This window comes from Rhinopithecus bieti, unplaced genomic scaffold, assembly GCF_001698545.2.
Source record: "Rhinopithecus bieti isolate Rb0 unplaced genomic scaffold, ASM169854v2 scaffold_4908, whole genome shotgun sequence".
Classification (NCBI taxonomy): Eukaryota; Metazoa; Chordata; class Mammalia; order Primates; family Cercopithecidae; genus Rhinopithecus; species Rhinopithecus bieti.
Genome location: NW_016804541.1, coordinates 518,116 through 535,571, shown reverse-complemented (window position 1 = coordinate 535,571; position 17,456 = coordinate 518,116). Strand labels below are relative to the sequence as shown.

General features: G+C 47.6%; 1 protein-coding gene across 2 annotated transcripts in view; it reads left to right on the top strand.

Annotated features, from left to right (window-relative positions):
• TLN2 (talin 2) overlaps positions 1–17,456 on the top strand; it is a 467,299-nt gene that overhangs the window by 419,953 nt on the left and 29,890 nt on the right. For both annotated transcript variants that reach the window (XM_017869077.1, XM_017869076.1), the window contains 6 exons: positions 1,583–1,749; positions 2,659–2,842; positions 5,743–5,868; positions 6,028–6,144; positions 10,965–11,150; positions 15,321–15,428. In XM_017869077.1, the coding sequence (XP_017724566.1) occupies positions 1,583–1,749; positions 2,659–2,842; positions 5,743–5,868; positions 6,028–6,144; positions 10,965–11,150; positions 15,321–15,428 (888 nt within the window). The remainder of the gene's footprint in view (positions 1–1,582; positions 1,750–2,658; positions 2,843–5,742; positions 5,869–6,027; positions 6,145–10,964; positions 11,151–15,320; positions 15,429–17,456) is intronic.

Below are 17,456 nucleotides of genomic sequence, written 5' to 3'. Positions count from 1 at the left end.
ACACACCCCTTTAGGCTTCCCATGATACTTGTCTTGGCCTTTGTCATGCATCCTCTGAGGGGCTTTCCAGAACCTGGATACCTCACTTCCAGGGCAGCTCTATGCCAGTCTGACTTGCCTTTTCCTGGTAGGACCTAGTAGCATTTAAAAGAAAGGCAGATGAGGAAGAGAAACAATTCCTTGTGGGCTGGTCTCAGAATGTGGTAGGTACCAAGGAAATGGTCCCTGTGCCTCTCCTGCCAGACTGTGTCCACAGCCTCTGCTGAGATCTAAGCAGCACTGGGGACAGAGTGTCTCATACTCCACGCCTCTTGCTGGCACAGTGACACAGTTTTCTCCCCTGCCCTGGTCAGCATGTTTTAAGAAATATACGTACGAAACGTTGTCAGATTCTTCTTTGGGTCATGGTCAAGGGTAGCGGGTGTGTGCACACACAGATTAATACGAGGGCTCCTGGACTCAAAGAGCCTCCAGCCACTAGCCTGACACATGCAATTTACATTGGGTGCAGTGGGCCATCCTGAGGGCGAGGACGGTGTGCTGTGGAATCCCAGGAGGCTGGACTGTCTCTGGAAGAGGGGAGCAGGGGCAGGAGGCTCAACTGTTTTGCAGGCTGCTTGAGGCACAGGATGATATATCTGTGTTTGGTGGCTTTTCCTTCTTTCTTCACTTTGGTGTCTTGCAGGCCAAGTAGTTCGGTGGCTCAGGGAGAGGGGCAGGAGGCATTGCAGGCAGAGCGCGGACCCAGGGTGGAGAGGTGGGAGTGTTTGGGAAAGTCAGGAGCTGGCGGATGTGGTGAGAGCCAGGTGAAGCAGACACATGACCAGAAGGGGAGTTCAGCCAGGGGAGACTTGTAAGCAGGGTCTTAGCATGGTCAGGTTTATGTCATAGGAAAGAATCTTGGAACAGTGAGTGTGTATGTGGTGGGTGAGGGTGACAGCACAGGATTTCTGACATGGAAGACACCCGAGTGCCCTCGGGGCACTGAAATGATGGTTCAGGGGTGGATGACAGCTCGCAGGAGTGCTAGAAGTAGAGATCCCCTCCAGACTCCAGCCCTTCCGAACTCCATTCTGGAGTATTTCCATCCCAGTGAAGGAGTGATGAGTGGTGGCAGTGGCCTGTTCCTACTGAAAACCCAATAAAAGGGGATGTAATTGCCACACCTTTCACAGGAGCCTAATCCTTTATCCCATTCTGTGGTTTCAGAAACATAGTAGTAATTAAATAAACAGCATCTGCCCTCTACTGAGCACTTACTGTATGCCAAATGCCTTGCTAGACACTTGACAGATGTTTTTCTTCCTACTTAATCCTGTCAGCCCTAATAGGGCAGAAATAATGGACCCATTTTACAGGTGAGGAAACTGAGGTTTGGAGAGGTAAAGCAGCTTTGCCTAAGGTCACATGGCCTTTAAATGGCAAAGCTGGTATTCAGACCGAGGCTGTTGACTCCAGACGTGTGCCTGTAACCCCTAAGCCACATCAGCTCCTAGGAGATAATTCAGTATTTTCAGACTCTGCTTTTAGGTTCTGTTCTCTCCACTTCCCAGCTCCCCTGACATTCCCTTTCTGCCTACAGGTCTCATTAGTGCTCTCGGCTCTCCAGGCCGGGAACAAAGGAACCCAGGCATGTATTACAGCTGCCACCGCTGTGTCTGGGATCATTGCTGACCTGGACACCACCATTATGTTTGCAACAGCGGGGACGCTAAATGCAGAGAACAGTGAGACCTTCGCAGACCACAGGTACGTGGGGGTCCTGGACGGGGAGAGGTTCAGGCTGGCCTGCCCCTGAAACTCATGATCGACTTGGAGACGCCACCTGAGAGCCAGAAATGTAGTTATCTGTTTTGATTTCAACAAGATGCACAAGTTGGGAAAGTGAACCGTGTAATCAGAATAAGCCCCCTTTGCCAACTGTAAACACAGTGTCGTGGTTCGAGCTTTGCCTTTGACAGCCTTAAATCCAGCCTGCTACAGCAAAGGACAGCTTTTAGACCTGCCACATTCTGAGCCAGAAAGCTGTTCCTCGAACTGCTGGCCAACCCCAGCAGGATTGGGAATGGCGGGGGCAGGCCTATTTCGCTTAAACCCTGTTTTGGGAAACCCTGTGTGCTGAGCTTGCCGTGAGCCTCTCTGTCTGCTGCTAGGGACCCCTGAAACCTCACCACGTGTCCAACACCTTTCTTCCCCTCTGCAATCCAAGGGCTGGGCTAGGGAGGCGGTTCCCAGAGCTCTGCTCTCCCTTCCCAAGCCCAGCCTCTGATCCTGAACAAGGTGCCCCAGCCCACATGTCCTCACAGTCACTGAGACTATGATGTATTTTAAGGGACAGTAGGAACCACAGAAAAGAAGCTGACCTTTCATTGAACTATAGGGCTTGGGAACGGAGCCGGGGTGGTGGGCCTGACTTTCACTGAAGTTTTCCTGTCAGTCGGCTATGTGAATGAATACTGGCTGACTTTCTTCTTCTCCCCCCAGTTTTGCATTTGTGAAAGATGAGAGTCCCTTGGTAAGGGGAGGTGTAACACAGCACTTCTCTTCTTCAAAGCCCTTTAACAAAAGCCCCATGTGAGGGATTTCTTTTCTTCTTGAAGTAATCAAGCTTTGCCCTCTGTCTCTCCCCCTCTCCCCTGCCCCTCCTGGCTCTCTCAGGGAGAACATTCTCAAGACAGCCAAGGCCTTGGTGGAAGACACGAAACTACTCGTGTCAGGAGCTGCGTCCACTCCTGACAAGCTGGCCCAGGCGGCCCAGTCCTCAGCAGCCACCATCACCCAGCTCGCAGAAGTGGTCAAGCTGGGGGCAGCCAGCCTGGGCTCCGACGACCCCGAGACCCAGGTACCAGCAGGGCCTGGGGAGTGCGTCCTCCTGGTCTTCCCATGAATGCTGCACGCTACGCCTCAGAAGCGGCCTAAGGCAGAACAGGAACTTTTGAAGTAGACAATGTGTGTGCGAGTATGTCTGGTTTGAGGAACCGGTAGGAGGCAGTCATCCAAGCGAGAGAGTGGCACAGACTGTGGTGGTGGCCATGGGGATGGAGACAAGCTGAGGGATTTGAGGAGAGTCTAGAGGGAAGGCTTGGCCTGGCCTGGGGAAGGCTGGAGCACGGCATGCCTGAGGGAGGGGGAGGAGTGAAAGGCGGCTCCTTGTGCCCTGAAGGGAGAGCTGGTGTGGGCAGGGAGGTGGAGGTGATGGAAGTGCTGGAGCCACACGCAGGTAGAACTAGTGAGTGCGTTTGAGCCTGCCCAGGCACAGGGCTGTGGGTTCAGGGACTGTTGCCATAGAGATAGCGACTGCAACCACATGAGAGGAAAAGCCAGGGTGGTCAGGGCAGAGCCCGGAGGAATCCAGCATTTCAGACCACGTTACCGTGCAAGTGGCGCAGGAGACCGAGAAGCAGCAGCAGCTGCGGGGAGGAAAGCCGCAGACATCGTGTTGCCAGGATGGAGTGTTTCAACCCATCAGAGATAGTGAGAGTCAAGAAAGAGGGAAGTCTGGGAAGGTTATTGGCCCGTTCCAGTAACCACTGAGTGCCATCGAGGACGTTGGTGTCCCCAGCTGCTTCTGTGGAGTGGTGGCGCAGCAGCCAGACAGGGGTGGGGAAATGAACACAGCACCTGTAGATGGCCCAGGTGAGAACTTTGGTTCTCAAGGAAGAGAGAGAACTGGTAGGCTAGGGAAGGACGCTGTGCTTCTGTGACCTCTGCTTCTGATATTTGGCAATTTCATTGAGATCACCTGCATGTTCCTTGGTCCCCTTCCCAAACCATTGCTCCTCAAGGACAGTCACCACAGTTTGCTCATCTTGGAAACCTGCACACCCAGCACAGCTCCTGGCACATAGTGGCTACTGGCTACTGAACAAGTATGTGTTCACCTATTATTGAACTAACAGCCAACAAAAGTCATTAATAAATGGATGATGCCTGTTCCCAGAGCGCAAAACTTGAAAAGCAAAACAAAACAAAACAAAAAACTCTGTTCTCTCTATTCCCAGAACCATGAAATGCCAAGCACTTCAGTTTTCACTCCTTAAACCATTCTCAGTAAACTAGTCTGTCTGGACAAACCTGGTTAGAAACCCCCTGCCATTCAGTGCCGCCAGGAGATGCAGTGATTATGCTGCTTCACTTGAGGCCACCGCCTCGTTCCCTCACGGCAAAACCCTTCCCTCCCTGACACCCATGAGTGGAGCAGAGCTCCGAGAGGAAACATTCCTTATGCTACCATTTCATCCTTTCTGTTGGATTTCTGATAACATCAGAATTCAGACTGGCTGCCTTTTGGAATTCTAAGCGTTCACAAAAACCTCCGCTACAGGTGGCGGGCGCCTGTAGTCCCAGGTACTGGGGAGGCTGAGCAGGAGAATCGCTTGAACCCAGGAGGCAGAGGTTGCAGTGAGCCGAGATCACGCCACTGCACCCTTAATACGTTTTCACATCGGAGATCCCAGTTTATCTTCAAAACAATTTAATGAGGTAGATGGGGCTAGCACACTCATTTCACTGTGGATGAGGAGCCGGAGCCACACACACAGGCATGGCATAGTGTGGAGGTTAAGACCGTGCCCTCATGCTCACCAGACTCTGAATCCCAAGTCTGCCACTCCTAGACTCTGGGAGTGTGGACAGAAGGATTGTGGTTCCCACTTGAAAAGGTGGTGGCAAGGAGTAAATGAGATAATGTGTGTAGAGTGCTTGGCTCAGCGCCTGAACACTGCCCTCAGTAAAGGGAAAATGCTTTTATTATTATAGAAATAGGAGTTACTGGAGCTACTGGATTGGGAACACTTCATTGCAATGCCCAATATTGTGTAATTCCCATCTAGACCTGGTACTTTTCACTCTAAATCCAGCACTTTGAAAAGATGATCTGTGGTCTCTGTGAAATTAGAAAAGCAAACACAGATAATGCATCACATCCAGGTTTATGTGGGAACATACCTGCATCTTCATTCCACAAGTATTTACTGAGTACCTGCTGGGTGCTCGTCCCTGTTACAAGCGTGAAACAAAGCAGAAGTCCAGGCTAAGCCTCCTGGAGCTTTCATTCAAGTTGAGGGAGAAGACGGATGACTTATAAGTGAATAAATGATAAAATAATTCCACCTACTGATAAGTGCTGTAAATAAAACGGCAACCTGACAGTTTCAGCAATTGTGGGAATGGGCCCTTAGCTGAGGGATCGGAAAAGCCTCTGAGGACATGACATTTGAGCTGAGGCCCAGTTAGAACAGCGAGCAAAGGCCCTGAACAGGAACGAGTCAAGATTTCCCATGGAGAAGACAGGCCGACCTGTGTACCTACAGCAGAGCACCCTCATAGCCAGAGAGTTGGGCAGGGCTGCTGTGGGGCCTTGAGGGCCGGGGTCAGCTGGGGATTTTTACTCAGTGTTCAGGGTGCCAGTTAGGAGTGAGTGGTGTTGCCTCTCTGGTGTCCTTCATGCTGTCAGAGGCAGCTCATCTGCCAGGTTGCTGTCTAGGAGGTTTTACATAAGCTGCACGTTTACACCTGACTTCTCCATTCTGGCTCGGCTTCAGCCTGCCCTGGGCAGCTTTTCAAAGTCCTGAGACCTGTATCAGAATCGCCAAGGGTTGCTTCCCAGGAGGTCTGCCATGCTGCAGACTTTAGACTGTCTTTCTCGTTCTCTGTGCCCTGGCCTGCTCTCAGGCTGCATGCCTTGGTGAAGCCCGCAGCTGACATCTTGCCTGCTCACCTGGGCTCGGTGCTCTCTTTCAGGTGGTTTTGATCAACGCCATCAAAGATGTAGCCAAGGCCCTTTCCGATCTCATCAGTGCTACCAAGGGAGCTGCCAGCAAGCCAGCAGACGACCCTTCCATGTACCAGCTCAAGGGGGCCGCCAAGGTAGAGTGGGGCACTGGCTGGGGACGAACACCTGAGTTCTCTTGTCACTTAAAGGAAAGAGAGGTGTCCTTGCTCATAGCATGTGATCCAGAAGTAAAAGGAGTAGGGGCTGAACCTGAGACACTGCACTATCTGAGTTCATTCTTTCTTCCTGTGCAGGTGATGGTGACTAATGTCACCTCCCTCCTCAAGACTGTAAAGGCGGTGGAGGATGAGGCCACCCGGGGCACCAGGGCGCTTGAGGCCACAATTGAATGCATAAAGCAGGAGCTTACGGTAAGGAGTCAGCAGTTACCTCCCTTGGGTACCAAAGTCCCACAACTGACCCAAGTCAGGGCTCATTTGAGGTTTTTTACCAATGAGGTTTTACCTAAAACACCTGAACTGAGAATGCCCCTTCACCTGCCTGCTGGTAGTTTTATATAATTGAGACCCCATGTGTCACTGAGTTTGGCTGGGATTGATGTGTCATTGTAATCAAGGAGTTAATTGAAATGTATCACTTAGGACTATTCAGGTTTAGTTCCACTAAAACTATAGCACAAAATCAAAGCATTGTCAACAATTCCTGGAAAAAGGGAAAGTCAGTATGACTGCGCTTACCTGGAGCATTAACCCTGTGAACAGCGCACAGCCTCTCTTGATGCACATTGCTCTTGGTACCCGCACACATGCAGAATTGGAAGTCTGCCGTTTGCTATTGGAAAAGCCTGGAAGCCTTTACCTGAGACACTTCCCTTGAAAATCCAGCTTCCTTCCATTGGAGTCATCTGACCTAAGAGAAATTGACCTTGTTCTTTTCTGACTTGTTCCAGCATTGCAGAGTTAAGGACGTTCTGGAGTCACTGCAATGTGGATGATACCTGCTGTTCTTATGATCCCACAATGGTTGTGGATTGACTCATTCTAATCCCCACACACAGAAATATGCCGAAAATGAGTAGCTTCAAACAGATTTCTGTTTGATAGGAGGTCTGATCACAGATTCAACTTTTTGGGGGAAGAGGGATACCTGCCTTTGCTGCCAATTGTTCTGCACCTTTAAAGGGTCACCTGCAAAGGCAACCCTAGAGCACTAGAAACAATAGTAGAGCAGTTCCGCGGGGTTTGGGTGACAACCTTGGGTTTTCTTGTCATATCGTTAATGAATCTAGCCTTGATGGATGTTGCGCTCAGTGCATGCTTTAAAGGAGAAACTAAAAAATACAGGAGTAACTGAAAAATGTGGTGCCATAAGTACCACTGTCTGGCACTCGCCTGGCTGCACAGGTTGAGTGTTTGCTACCAAAATCCAGACACAGCTCCTTTTTTGTTTTTTGTTTATTTTTAATTTTTGTGGGTACAGAGTAGGTGTTTATACTTAGGAGTTACATGAGATATTTTGATAACAGGCATGCAATGCATAATAATCACATCAGGATAACTGGGGTATCTATCACCTCAGGCATTTATCCTTTGTGTTACAATCCAGTTATACTCTTTTAGTTATTTTTAAATGTACAATTAAATTATTTATTACTGTAGTTACTCTCTGTGCTATCAAATACTAGGTCTTATTCATTCTTTCTATTTTTTGTACCCATTATCTCTCCCCACTTTCCCACCCGCAACCTCCCACCTCCCTACTACCCTTCTCAGCCTCTGGCAACCATCCTTCTACCCTCTATCTCCATGTGTTCAATTATTTTAATTTTTGCTGTCACAAATAAGTGAGAACATGCAAAGTGTGTCTTTCTGTGCCTGGCTTATTTCAGTTAACATAATGACCTCCAGTTCCATCCATGTTGTTGCAAATGACAGGATCTCATTTTTTTTTTTCCTATGGCTGAATAGTACCCCATTGTGTATGTGTACCACAGTAGCCAAGATTTGGAAGCAGCCTAAGTGTCCATCAACTGATGAATGGATACACATATACAGTGCTACACACACACACACATATATAATATTGAAGAGATATCTGCACTCCCATGTTTATTGCAGTTTACTTCATATATATAATCTTCGCTTTTGTGAATAGTGCTGCATAAACATGGGAGTGCAGACTTTTCTTCAATAAACTGATTTCCTTTCTTTTGGGTAGGATAGCTGGATCATAAAGTAGCTCTAATTTTAGTTTTTTGAGGAATCTCCAAACTCTTCTCCATAGTCGTTGTACTAATTTACATTCCCACACACGGTGTACAAGGGTTCCCTTTTCTCCACATCCTTGCCAGCATTTGTTATTGCCTGCCTTTTCGATATAAGTCATTTTAACTGGGGTGAAATGATATCACATTGTAGTTTGATTTGCATTTCTCTGATGATGAATGATGTTGAGCACCCTTTCATCTGCCTGTTTGCCATTTGGATGTCTTCTTTTGAGAAATGTCTATTGAGACCTTTTGCCCATCTTTTGATCAGATTATTAGATTTTTTCCTATAGAATTGTTTGAGCTCCTTACACAGGCTAGTTATTAACCCGTTGTCAGATGGGTAGTTTGCAACTATTTTCTCCCATTCTGTGGGTTGATTGTTTCTTTGCTGTGCAAAAGCTTTTTAACTTGGTGTAATCCCATTTGTCTATTTTCATCAGCTATACTATTCTGGAGTAAATGTTTTTTTCCTTCAGCACTTTAAATATGTCATGCCATACTCTCCTGGCCTGTACATCTTCCACTGAGAAGTCTGCTGCTAAGCATATTGGAGTTCCATTGTGTGTTATGTGTTTCTTTTCTCATGATGCTCTTGGGATCCTTTCTTATCCTTGACCTTTGGGAGTTTGATTATTCGACTCCTTGAGGTGGTCTTCTTTGGGTTAAATCTGGTTGGTCTTCTCTAACCTTCTTGTACTTGGATATTGATAGCTTTCTCTAGGTTTGGGAAGTTCTCTTTGCATAAACTTTCTACCCCATCTCTTTTTCTACCTCCTTTTTAAGGCCAATAACTCTTTAAATTTGTCCTTTTGAAGCTATTTTCTAGATCCTGTGGGCATGCTTCATTCTTTTGTATTCTTTTTTGTCTCCTCTGACTATGTTTTCAAATAGCCTGTGTTCAAACTCACTAATTATTTCTTCTGTGTGATCAGCTCTGCCATTAAAAGACTCTTATGCATTCTTCAGTATGTTCATTGCATTTTCAGCTCCAGAATCTCTGCTTGATTCTTTTTAATTATTTCAATTTCTTTGTTAAATGTATCTGACAGGATTCCGATTCCCTCTTTGTGTTATCCTGAATTTGCGTTTTCTCAACACAGCTCTTTTGAATCCTTTGTCTGAAAGGTCACACATCCCCAGGATTAGTCCCTGGTACCTTATTTAGTTGATTCGGTGAGGTTATGTTTTCCTGGATGCTTATGGGTGTTCATTTGTGTCTAGACATTGAAGAGTTAGGTATTTATTATAGTCTTCACAGTCTAGGCTTGTTTGTACCTGTCTTTCTTGGGAAGGCTTTCCAGGTACTCAAAGGGACTTGGATGTTATGATCTAAGCCATATCTGCATTGGGGGTCATGCCAAGCTCAGTAACACTGTAGTTTTTGCAGACTCACAGAGGCACCACCTTGATGGTCTTGGATAAGATCCAGAAGAATTATCTGGATTACTGGATACTTACTTTCTCCCAAACAAATGGAGTCTCTCACTCTGTGCTGAGCCTCCTGAAGCTAGGGATGGGGTGGCACAGGCACCCCTGTGAACACAGCTTCTGACATGCATAGGCAGGCCTAATGGTGGGGATCGAAGAGACTTGAAATTTGGAGCTATTCTGGGAAACTACAGACACATGGGTTATTCTAAGTGTACCGGTGTGATTTAAAATTCACCCAGAGGCCAAGCGTGGCGGTGCATGCCTGTAATCCCAGCACTTTGGGAGGCTGAGGCAGTAGGATTGCTTGAGCCCAGGAGTTTGAGCCCAGCCTGGGCAACATAGGGAAACCATATCTCTACAAAAAATTAAGAAGTTGGGCGGGTGTGGTGGCGTGAACCTGTAGTCCCAGCTACTCAGGAGGCTGAGGTGGAAGAATCACTTTAGCCCAGGAGGTCAAGGCTCCTGTGAGCCGGGCTCACTGAATTTTATGCCGGCTGAATAAAATTCACCCAGATCGTGGGTTTCCATGCAACACGTGTCATGAGGACCACATTAGTGTGAAGGACTCTGCATGTGGCCTTCATTCCACTGTAACATTCAAGGGTGAAGTGGGGATTTGGGATCTTAGACTGCTTAATTGCAGCTGCCCATTTTCAGGGGGCAGTGATGTTTGACAGTGGTTGGCATTCTATGGGATACCGACTGAGCCTGCTCTTCTGCATCAGGGAAGCCTTCCTTGCTGAAACATGGTTGCCTAGGGCTGAAGACAGGGCAGCCCCACCTAGGCTAGGGCCCCTCATGTAGGGACAGATGCACATTCAGCACACATCCGGGGTACCAATTGCTCATGTTAGAGAGGCAGAACAGATGAGCATGAAGCAGAAATGGGATATTGACTTACCATGATGAATTTATTTCAGCCTCTGTAAAGGGGGTGGGTGGGTAGATTGCTAAATAATTCACAGTGTCACCATGGCACACTCGACATGAACACCTCTGCACAATTATGCAGTTATATTTATAAGACAGGCTAAGAATAGAAGGAACTGATGCTTCATTTCCCCCAACCTCACATCCCCTTAGAGAGAGAGAGGTGAGTCCTGAGTGATGTGGCCAGGTCAGTCCTACCCTGAAACCAACACTGGGACTGAGAGTTTATGGAAACTGCCAAAGCACCAGCAGGGATGGGGGAAGAGAACTATGAAGCCATGCAACAACCTTTCACAGGATGGGTAGTGTGTAAATATTGGGTGTCAGTTTCTGCAGACCAACAGGTTAACACTCTACATACGTCTCCCTCACCATATTGTTCCCGTGAATGCTTAGTGTAGGCCAAGAGGTTTGTCCGTGAGAATCTTGAAAACAAGAACCATATTACTGTACTCAGATTTCTAATTTCCTGCCATGCGACAGTTTCTTCCAGTTACTAGCTCAGATTTCAGACACAAGCTACAGCCTGGTTGGAGAAGAATAAATTATTTTTTTCTTTTCCTTTTTGATTTTTTTAATCTCTCTGTTTCTGACTTCCAGTTGTTCCAGTCAAAAGATGTACCTGAAAAGACATCATCACCTGAAGAATCTATAAGGATGACGAAAGGCATCACCATGGCAACAACCAAAGCCGTGGCAGCTGGAAACTCGTGTAGACAGGAGGACGTGATTGCTACTGCCAACCTGAGCCGGAAAGCCGTGTCAGATATGTTGACGGCTTGCAAGGTAAAGGCCTTGGCATTGATTTGGATGCATAGATGATTCTCTGTCATGACTGGGTTGCTTGGTGTAGGTCTGAAAAAAGAGAGGGGCTCAGAACCTTAAACTTTGTAATAAAAATGCACACAGGGACAGTTGTGGTGGCTCATGCCTGAAATCCCAACACTTTGGGAGCTGAGACAGGAGGATCGCTTGAGACCAGGAATTTGAGACCAGCCTAGGCAACATAATGAGACCTCATCTCTTAAAAAAATTTTTTTTAAATAACCAAGTGTGGTGGTGTGCACCTGTAGTCCTAGCTACTCAGAAGAGTAGCTATAGCAGGAGGATCACTTGAGCCCAGGAGTTCAAGGCTGCAGTGAGCTATGAGTATGCTGCTCCACTCCAGCCTAGGTGACAGAGCAAAACCCTGTCCCTTTAAAAAAAAAAAAATGCACGCTGAATATGGCATATGCACCAGCCTGTGGGAAATGACTCTGTAAGGCAGTTTTGTGTTTGAGAGGAAATGGAGTCAGCCCTGCTGGCCCTAATCCTCCCACTTCATTCTAGTTCTTCCTAAATAGGCAGGAGGCCTTTTTGCAGAGTGTGGTGGAGGCCTCTCCGAGGGTGGTGGATAGGAATTGCAGCACTTGGTTCCAGCTCCTCCAAGTGGAAACTGTTCGCTCTTCTGCTGGACCCTTTCTTACCTCCATAGGTCAGCCATTGTGCACTAGGAGAGGTGTTGCCATCCCTGGTGAGGAAGTGAGTTGGAGGAATACAGCAGAACTCGGGGAGCTACTTTTCTCAGTCTGTGCTAGACATCTTGGAAAAATTCCTCTGTTCCTTGGGTAGATAGTTGGAGCAACTGCCCTGAGCCTGTGCTTGGTGAGGGAGCTGTGGAGACCCAGGGCCTGGAACCTTTATTTTTGATCTATTAGGAAAGTGAACTGTAAGAGCCCCCACCCCAGGCCTTCACCCTTCTAGGGACAGCCTTGCCCCCAGGGACTCTAACTTCTGCTCTGCGATCAATTGATGATCCCCTGCCATGGTGAGTGAGGGCGGGCATTGACCCAGAATTAAAGACCTGGTCCTGCAGCATGGGGTCTGAGGGAACAGAGCCATTCTTTGTGGTAAAGTGAGTTAAGCTGGAGTTGCTGCTGCAAGATCCAACTCTTACATCTTCTTGGTGGCTCCTCAGGAGAGGGAGGTAAAGAAGGGGGCGATGAGGGAATTTGTGTGCAAGGGCCCAACCCTGGGAGACAGTACCACATTTACGGGACCCCTGGGTGTGACGGAGGGTGCAGAGAAGAGGGTGGGCTGGAAGAAACAGGGCTGGAAAGACTCCACTTTCACAAAGGACCCAGGGCTGCTAGATCAGGGAGTTAGGACTCTCTCTCTCTTGAGGCTGCAAGTATTGGCCACTTTGATATGCTCGATGGAGTCCACCTACCAGAAGTGATAACTGCCAAAGGGGTTACATCCTCAATCAGAAGTATTTACCTAGCAAGATAAGGGCTGTGTGCATCATGGTGTACACACACGGCACCTCAAAATTTTAGAAGGACTGTCATGGATATTCTCTCATTTGATCCCATATGAGAAAGGCGAAAGTAATGATTCTATTTGTCACATGATGAAGTGGGCTCAGAGAGAGAAGTGGCATGACCAAGGTCACACAGCTATTTACTCTTAGAACCAGAACTGAAATTGGCTCTCCTGAGTCCTCAGCCACTCTGCTTCTGCTACTCAGGGCCTCCCAGATGTAGTACTCAAGGTCGCTATGGTTGATGCATGACAGACGCTTTTGTCCCCAGGCTACAGACATGAACAGGGGAAACTGAACAGAAAAAAAAAAAAACCATGATTAAATGGTCTTTTTAAAGGGAATGCAGCTCAGAGTTTTAAGTCTCTCCTAACATGTGCTCCCCTGTTTTCCGGGGAGGAGCTCAGGTAAGAACAGCGTGGGTGCTATTTGGCCATCTTCAGCTCCTCTCTGTCATCTTGGCCCCAGGTCACATTATCTGGGCTTTGCAGGACAAGGTAGCAGCCAGAGCGCTGAAGCCTGAACGTCAGCTTCACCCACCAAAATCAGACTCGACAGGAGTCACTGCTGAGCCCTGATGCTCCTGTTAGGATAGGACTGACTTAGCGAACTTACTAACATTTCTGCTTCCCTTGGTCTCCTGTATCCCTCACCCCTTTGCAAAAGGAAATGAGGTCTCTGGCTGAAAGGGAGTGCATGCAATAATGCATAGACAGGAAAACTGGGGTGCTGAGTGGTAGTCAAGACGGAAGCCTTACATGCCAAGCAGAAGGGCCTAGTCGCTCTAGTCCAGCTCTGCCTTTTCCCTGGCTACCCTACTCAGCCCACACACGGAGGGGCAGAAAATTACATACTGACTCATCTTAGAATGGAAGGATTACTGCAGTTCCTTAGGCAGAGAGAAAGACTTACCTAAACCCTAAGTTAATTCTCATGCATATTTCTTTCTGGTCTTACTTTCATGTGCACACGTGTATATTAGATGTAATTTTATATCTACTATTATGATTAATGTTACAAAGCTATTTCTGTGTTGCTGTATTGCTGACTTTTTAATGACTACAAAGTACCTTTAATGAATATTATCTTCCCACTGTTGACAGATATTTAGGCTGTCTACATTTTTAAAAAATCATGAACTTTACTGCAGTAAACTTCTTTGGGCATATATGTTTTTTTCTATGCTTTGGATTATTTCCTTAGGCAAGATTCCCAGAAGTAGAATTAGTGGGTCCAATAGTATAAGAGTTTAATTAGTGCCAGATTATTCTCCCAAAGGGTTCTACCCGGTTACAGAGCCCCCAGCAGTGCACGCAAGCACCTCAGCTCCACCTCACCCACTCCCTGCACAGGGGCTTGCACATAACCTGCTGGAAGTGACTCTGAGTAGCATCTGAGCCTGTGTCTTCCCACAGTGTTGTCTCATCAAACAGACGCGGGGCGTTGTGCCTCTCCGTTCGCGGCACGGGTATGAGGATGAATAACATGTGATGGTGGGTGGCTGGGAGCATGGCTCTTGGTTCCTGCCTCTGAGCCCATTAGTCCTCAGATGAGGTAAACCTAGCTCATACATAACATGCTGGCCATGAGAATTAGCCCCACTCTGTCCAGGGATTGGGGGTAAGTCAAGGCGGGAGCCCAGGGTATTCCCATCAGCACTCCCGTTCCTAGGAAGAGGGGCTTGAGTGGATAAAACATGGATCCTGGTCTTTGCCCTCATCCTTTACCTTTTGTCCTAATGTGTGATTTGTGTTTGTCCTGATTAGCGATATCTTTGTAGTTTTATGTATTTCTGCAAGCCCCTCAGTTTCTTTCCAGAGGGAAGCTGTAGAAGGAAGGGGTAGGGTTGCTAGGTTTAACAAATAAAAAATAGGGTGTCCCATACTTGCTAAGAAATTTTTTTCATTGATTATCTGAAATTCCAATTTAACTGGGTGCATTTTATCTGGTGACTCTGAATGGGTATCCCTTCAGAAATGATGTAATCATGAATGACTCAAGTTAGCAGGTCATAAGTACAAGAAAAAAGCTCAAGATGCTCTGTTAAGCATGTATGCTGGTTTGTGTATCTCGGCTTTTGTATAATATGAGATGAGTTATGGTGCCTCTAGGGTACTGGGGAGCTCGCTATCTGGAGTTTCCCAGGAGCTAGAGGGCTCGGTCACGGAGGCCTCACTGACTGTAGCATGGTCAGGCCCGGGGTGAGAGCCTGGGCTTCATTAGCCTGTGAGCAGAGAGGGGCTTTCAGGACCCCTTAAGCTGCTAAAGAGAGGCAAGGCTGACCCTAGGTCAGTACGTCTCCAGCTGTAAGCACTGATCATGAATCTTGCTGGATGTTTTTGTGCATGTGGAATTTTTTGCGTTTCAAAAAAATGTGGCGTGGGAAAAGGAGGAACAGAGGTCCAGATTGAGCTGTTTCTATCATCTGGCTGCAGGGCACTAACAAAGTCTACACACAGACTGCATCAGAGGGCCTGCTGTGGGCAGGTGGGAGGTGGCAGAAGGATGTGGAGGAGAGATACCTCTTCTGTCCAGAGAGTCAGGGCAGTTTCTCGAGGTCACCAGGGTTAAGGTCTCCTGCCTCTGAGTCTGGGACTGCCCAATAATGCTGGCTTTTCCCATGTTAAGATTTCAACATTCCTTTGTCTCTCCAGCAAGCATCCTTCCACCCCGATGTCAGTGACGAGGTGAGAACCAGAGCCTTGCGTTTCGGGACGGAGTGCACCCTCGGCTACTTGGACCTCCTGGAGCACGTCTTGGTGGTAAGAAAGCGCATGAGTCAGGGTTGGGGAGTAGCTATATCCCCTCTGCTGCCCTGGCTGATTGGAACTATGCTTTCCTTGGGAGGACCTCTCTCAGAGTCCTGTCCAGTGCCACTGTGAGGCTGGGACTGGATTGAACTGGAATCTCCCCTGGTGCACTGATCCAGCACACTGAGCTAAAAAGTGCAGTCTGGATGAAGTTGCAGTTAGAATTCAGGAAAGCCCAGTTCTCTTGTGCACCTGAAAGGCAGGATTAGCATGTAAAAGAGGAGGGAGCAGAGTAAGTGGGTGGGAGGCCAGTGCCAACCTAAAAAAGTATCACGAGGTCTTGTTAGGAAGCCCCCAGTACATCCTGCAAGGACATAGAAGGCTTCTGACAGAGCCATGCCAGCCTCCGTGGCATGTTAGGGAGGCTGCCATTGCTACAGGTGACCCACCAGCCCTTCACAACTTCCTCCCATCCTCGAATGAATGGCTTAGATCCCATTGAGAATGACTCCCCCAGCCTAGTGTGCCCAGTGTGGAGCTGGGTTAAGAAGGCATGAGCAGAAGACACCAAACAAGGGCGTAGATGGTCATGGCGGGTGGGCTGCCCACGTGGGAGCCTCAGTTTGTGCAGTTCCTAATGAGGCTTGACTCGCTACAGACTCTAAGGACCAAACCACAGAGCACCAAGAAGTATTTACAGTGTGCATCTGTCTCTGTTGAGTTCAGGAACCATGTTGAGAACCATGTAAGGTCTAGGGCAGGCCTCGATAGTCAGGGACACCCCTAGAAGAGAGTTGATGATGTCTTCCCTGCATCACTGCCCTTGCTCTTACAAACCTAACAAAAGAGATCCAACAGGCCACCTTTAGATACATAATTCACATATCTAGAGGAGGAATGCCAAGCCCTTCATTTGCTGGGCATTCCCAAGTTTTCTCATTCTGTCCTTGTGCAGCTGTGAGGCGTATAGGCCAAAGGAATGATCTGAGACCCAGAAAGCTTGTCCTTTGGTTGAAGTCACCCAGCTATTCAGCAACAGAGCTGGATCCAAATCTCAATTCTTACTATTCCCAGCTCTGTGCATTTCACTGCCTCCTTCTTAGAAATAAATTATCTGCTGATGCTAAACATTTTAGGTCATTTAAGGGATCATTATTTTTATTCTTTATCCAGGTAACTGTGGTCAATTCTGAAGTGCATTTTCTGGGAAAGTAGCCAGTCTGGGGTTACTAACATTGAGCTCGCAAAGTCTGAACCCTTGTGAATAGAGATCAGTGTATCATATGTAGACCAAGGAAAGACATCTTAGCCAGTCAGCATTCACAGGCAAGAGCCTCCAGCTAGACACGTTGGGATGTAGTTAAAGTGTTCAGTCTGTAAGTGTGCCTAGCAGGAAATTCAGGTTAAAGAGAACACCAGCAAGGCTTTCCAAAGACCTCTTTTTCATTATGGAACAATATATTCTGAGTCATATAGAACCTTGTTATAACTAAAAATTGTACAATAGGATGCAATCAGTAGATTTAGAAGCCTCAGGTTCAAATCCTGGTTCTGCCACGTAAGTAGCTACATGGCCACTGTCTTGTCTGGGGTGCAGTTTCCTCAGAAGTTAAACAGGCCGTTTATTAAGGATGAAATGAGCATGTCTGGAAACCCAGGGCTTTGTGGCCAAGCTAACATTTGCTGAATGCCTTATTGAAATCTGCCAGGCGCGGTGGCTCACGCCTGAATCCCAGCACTTTGGGAGGCTGAGGCTGGTGGATCACTTGAGGTCAGTAGTTCAAGACTAGCCTGGTCAACATGGTGAAACCCCATCTCTACTAAATATATAAAAATTAGCCAGGCATGGTGGTGGGTGCCTGTAATCCCAGCTACTCGGGAGGCTGAGGCAGGAGAATCACTTGAACCTGGGAGGTAGAGGTTGCACTGAGTCAAGATCACACCACTGCACTCCAGCTTGGGCGACAAAGCAAGACTCCATCTCAAAAAAAAAAAAAAAAAAAAAAAAAAAGTCTGTTACTGGGAAGGTGCCATTTCTGG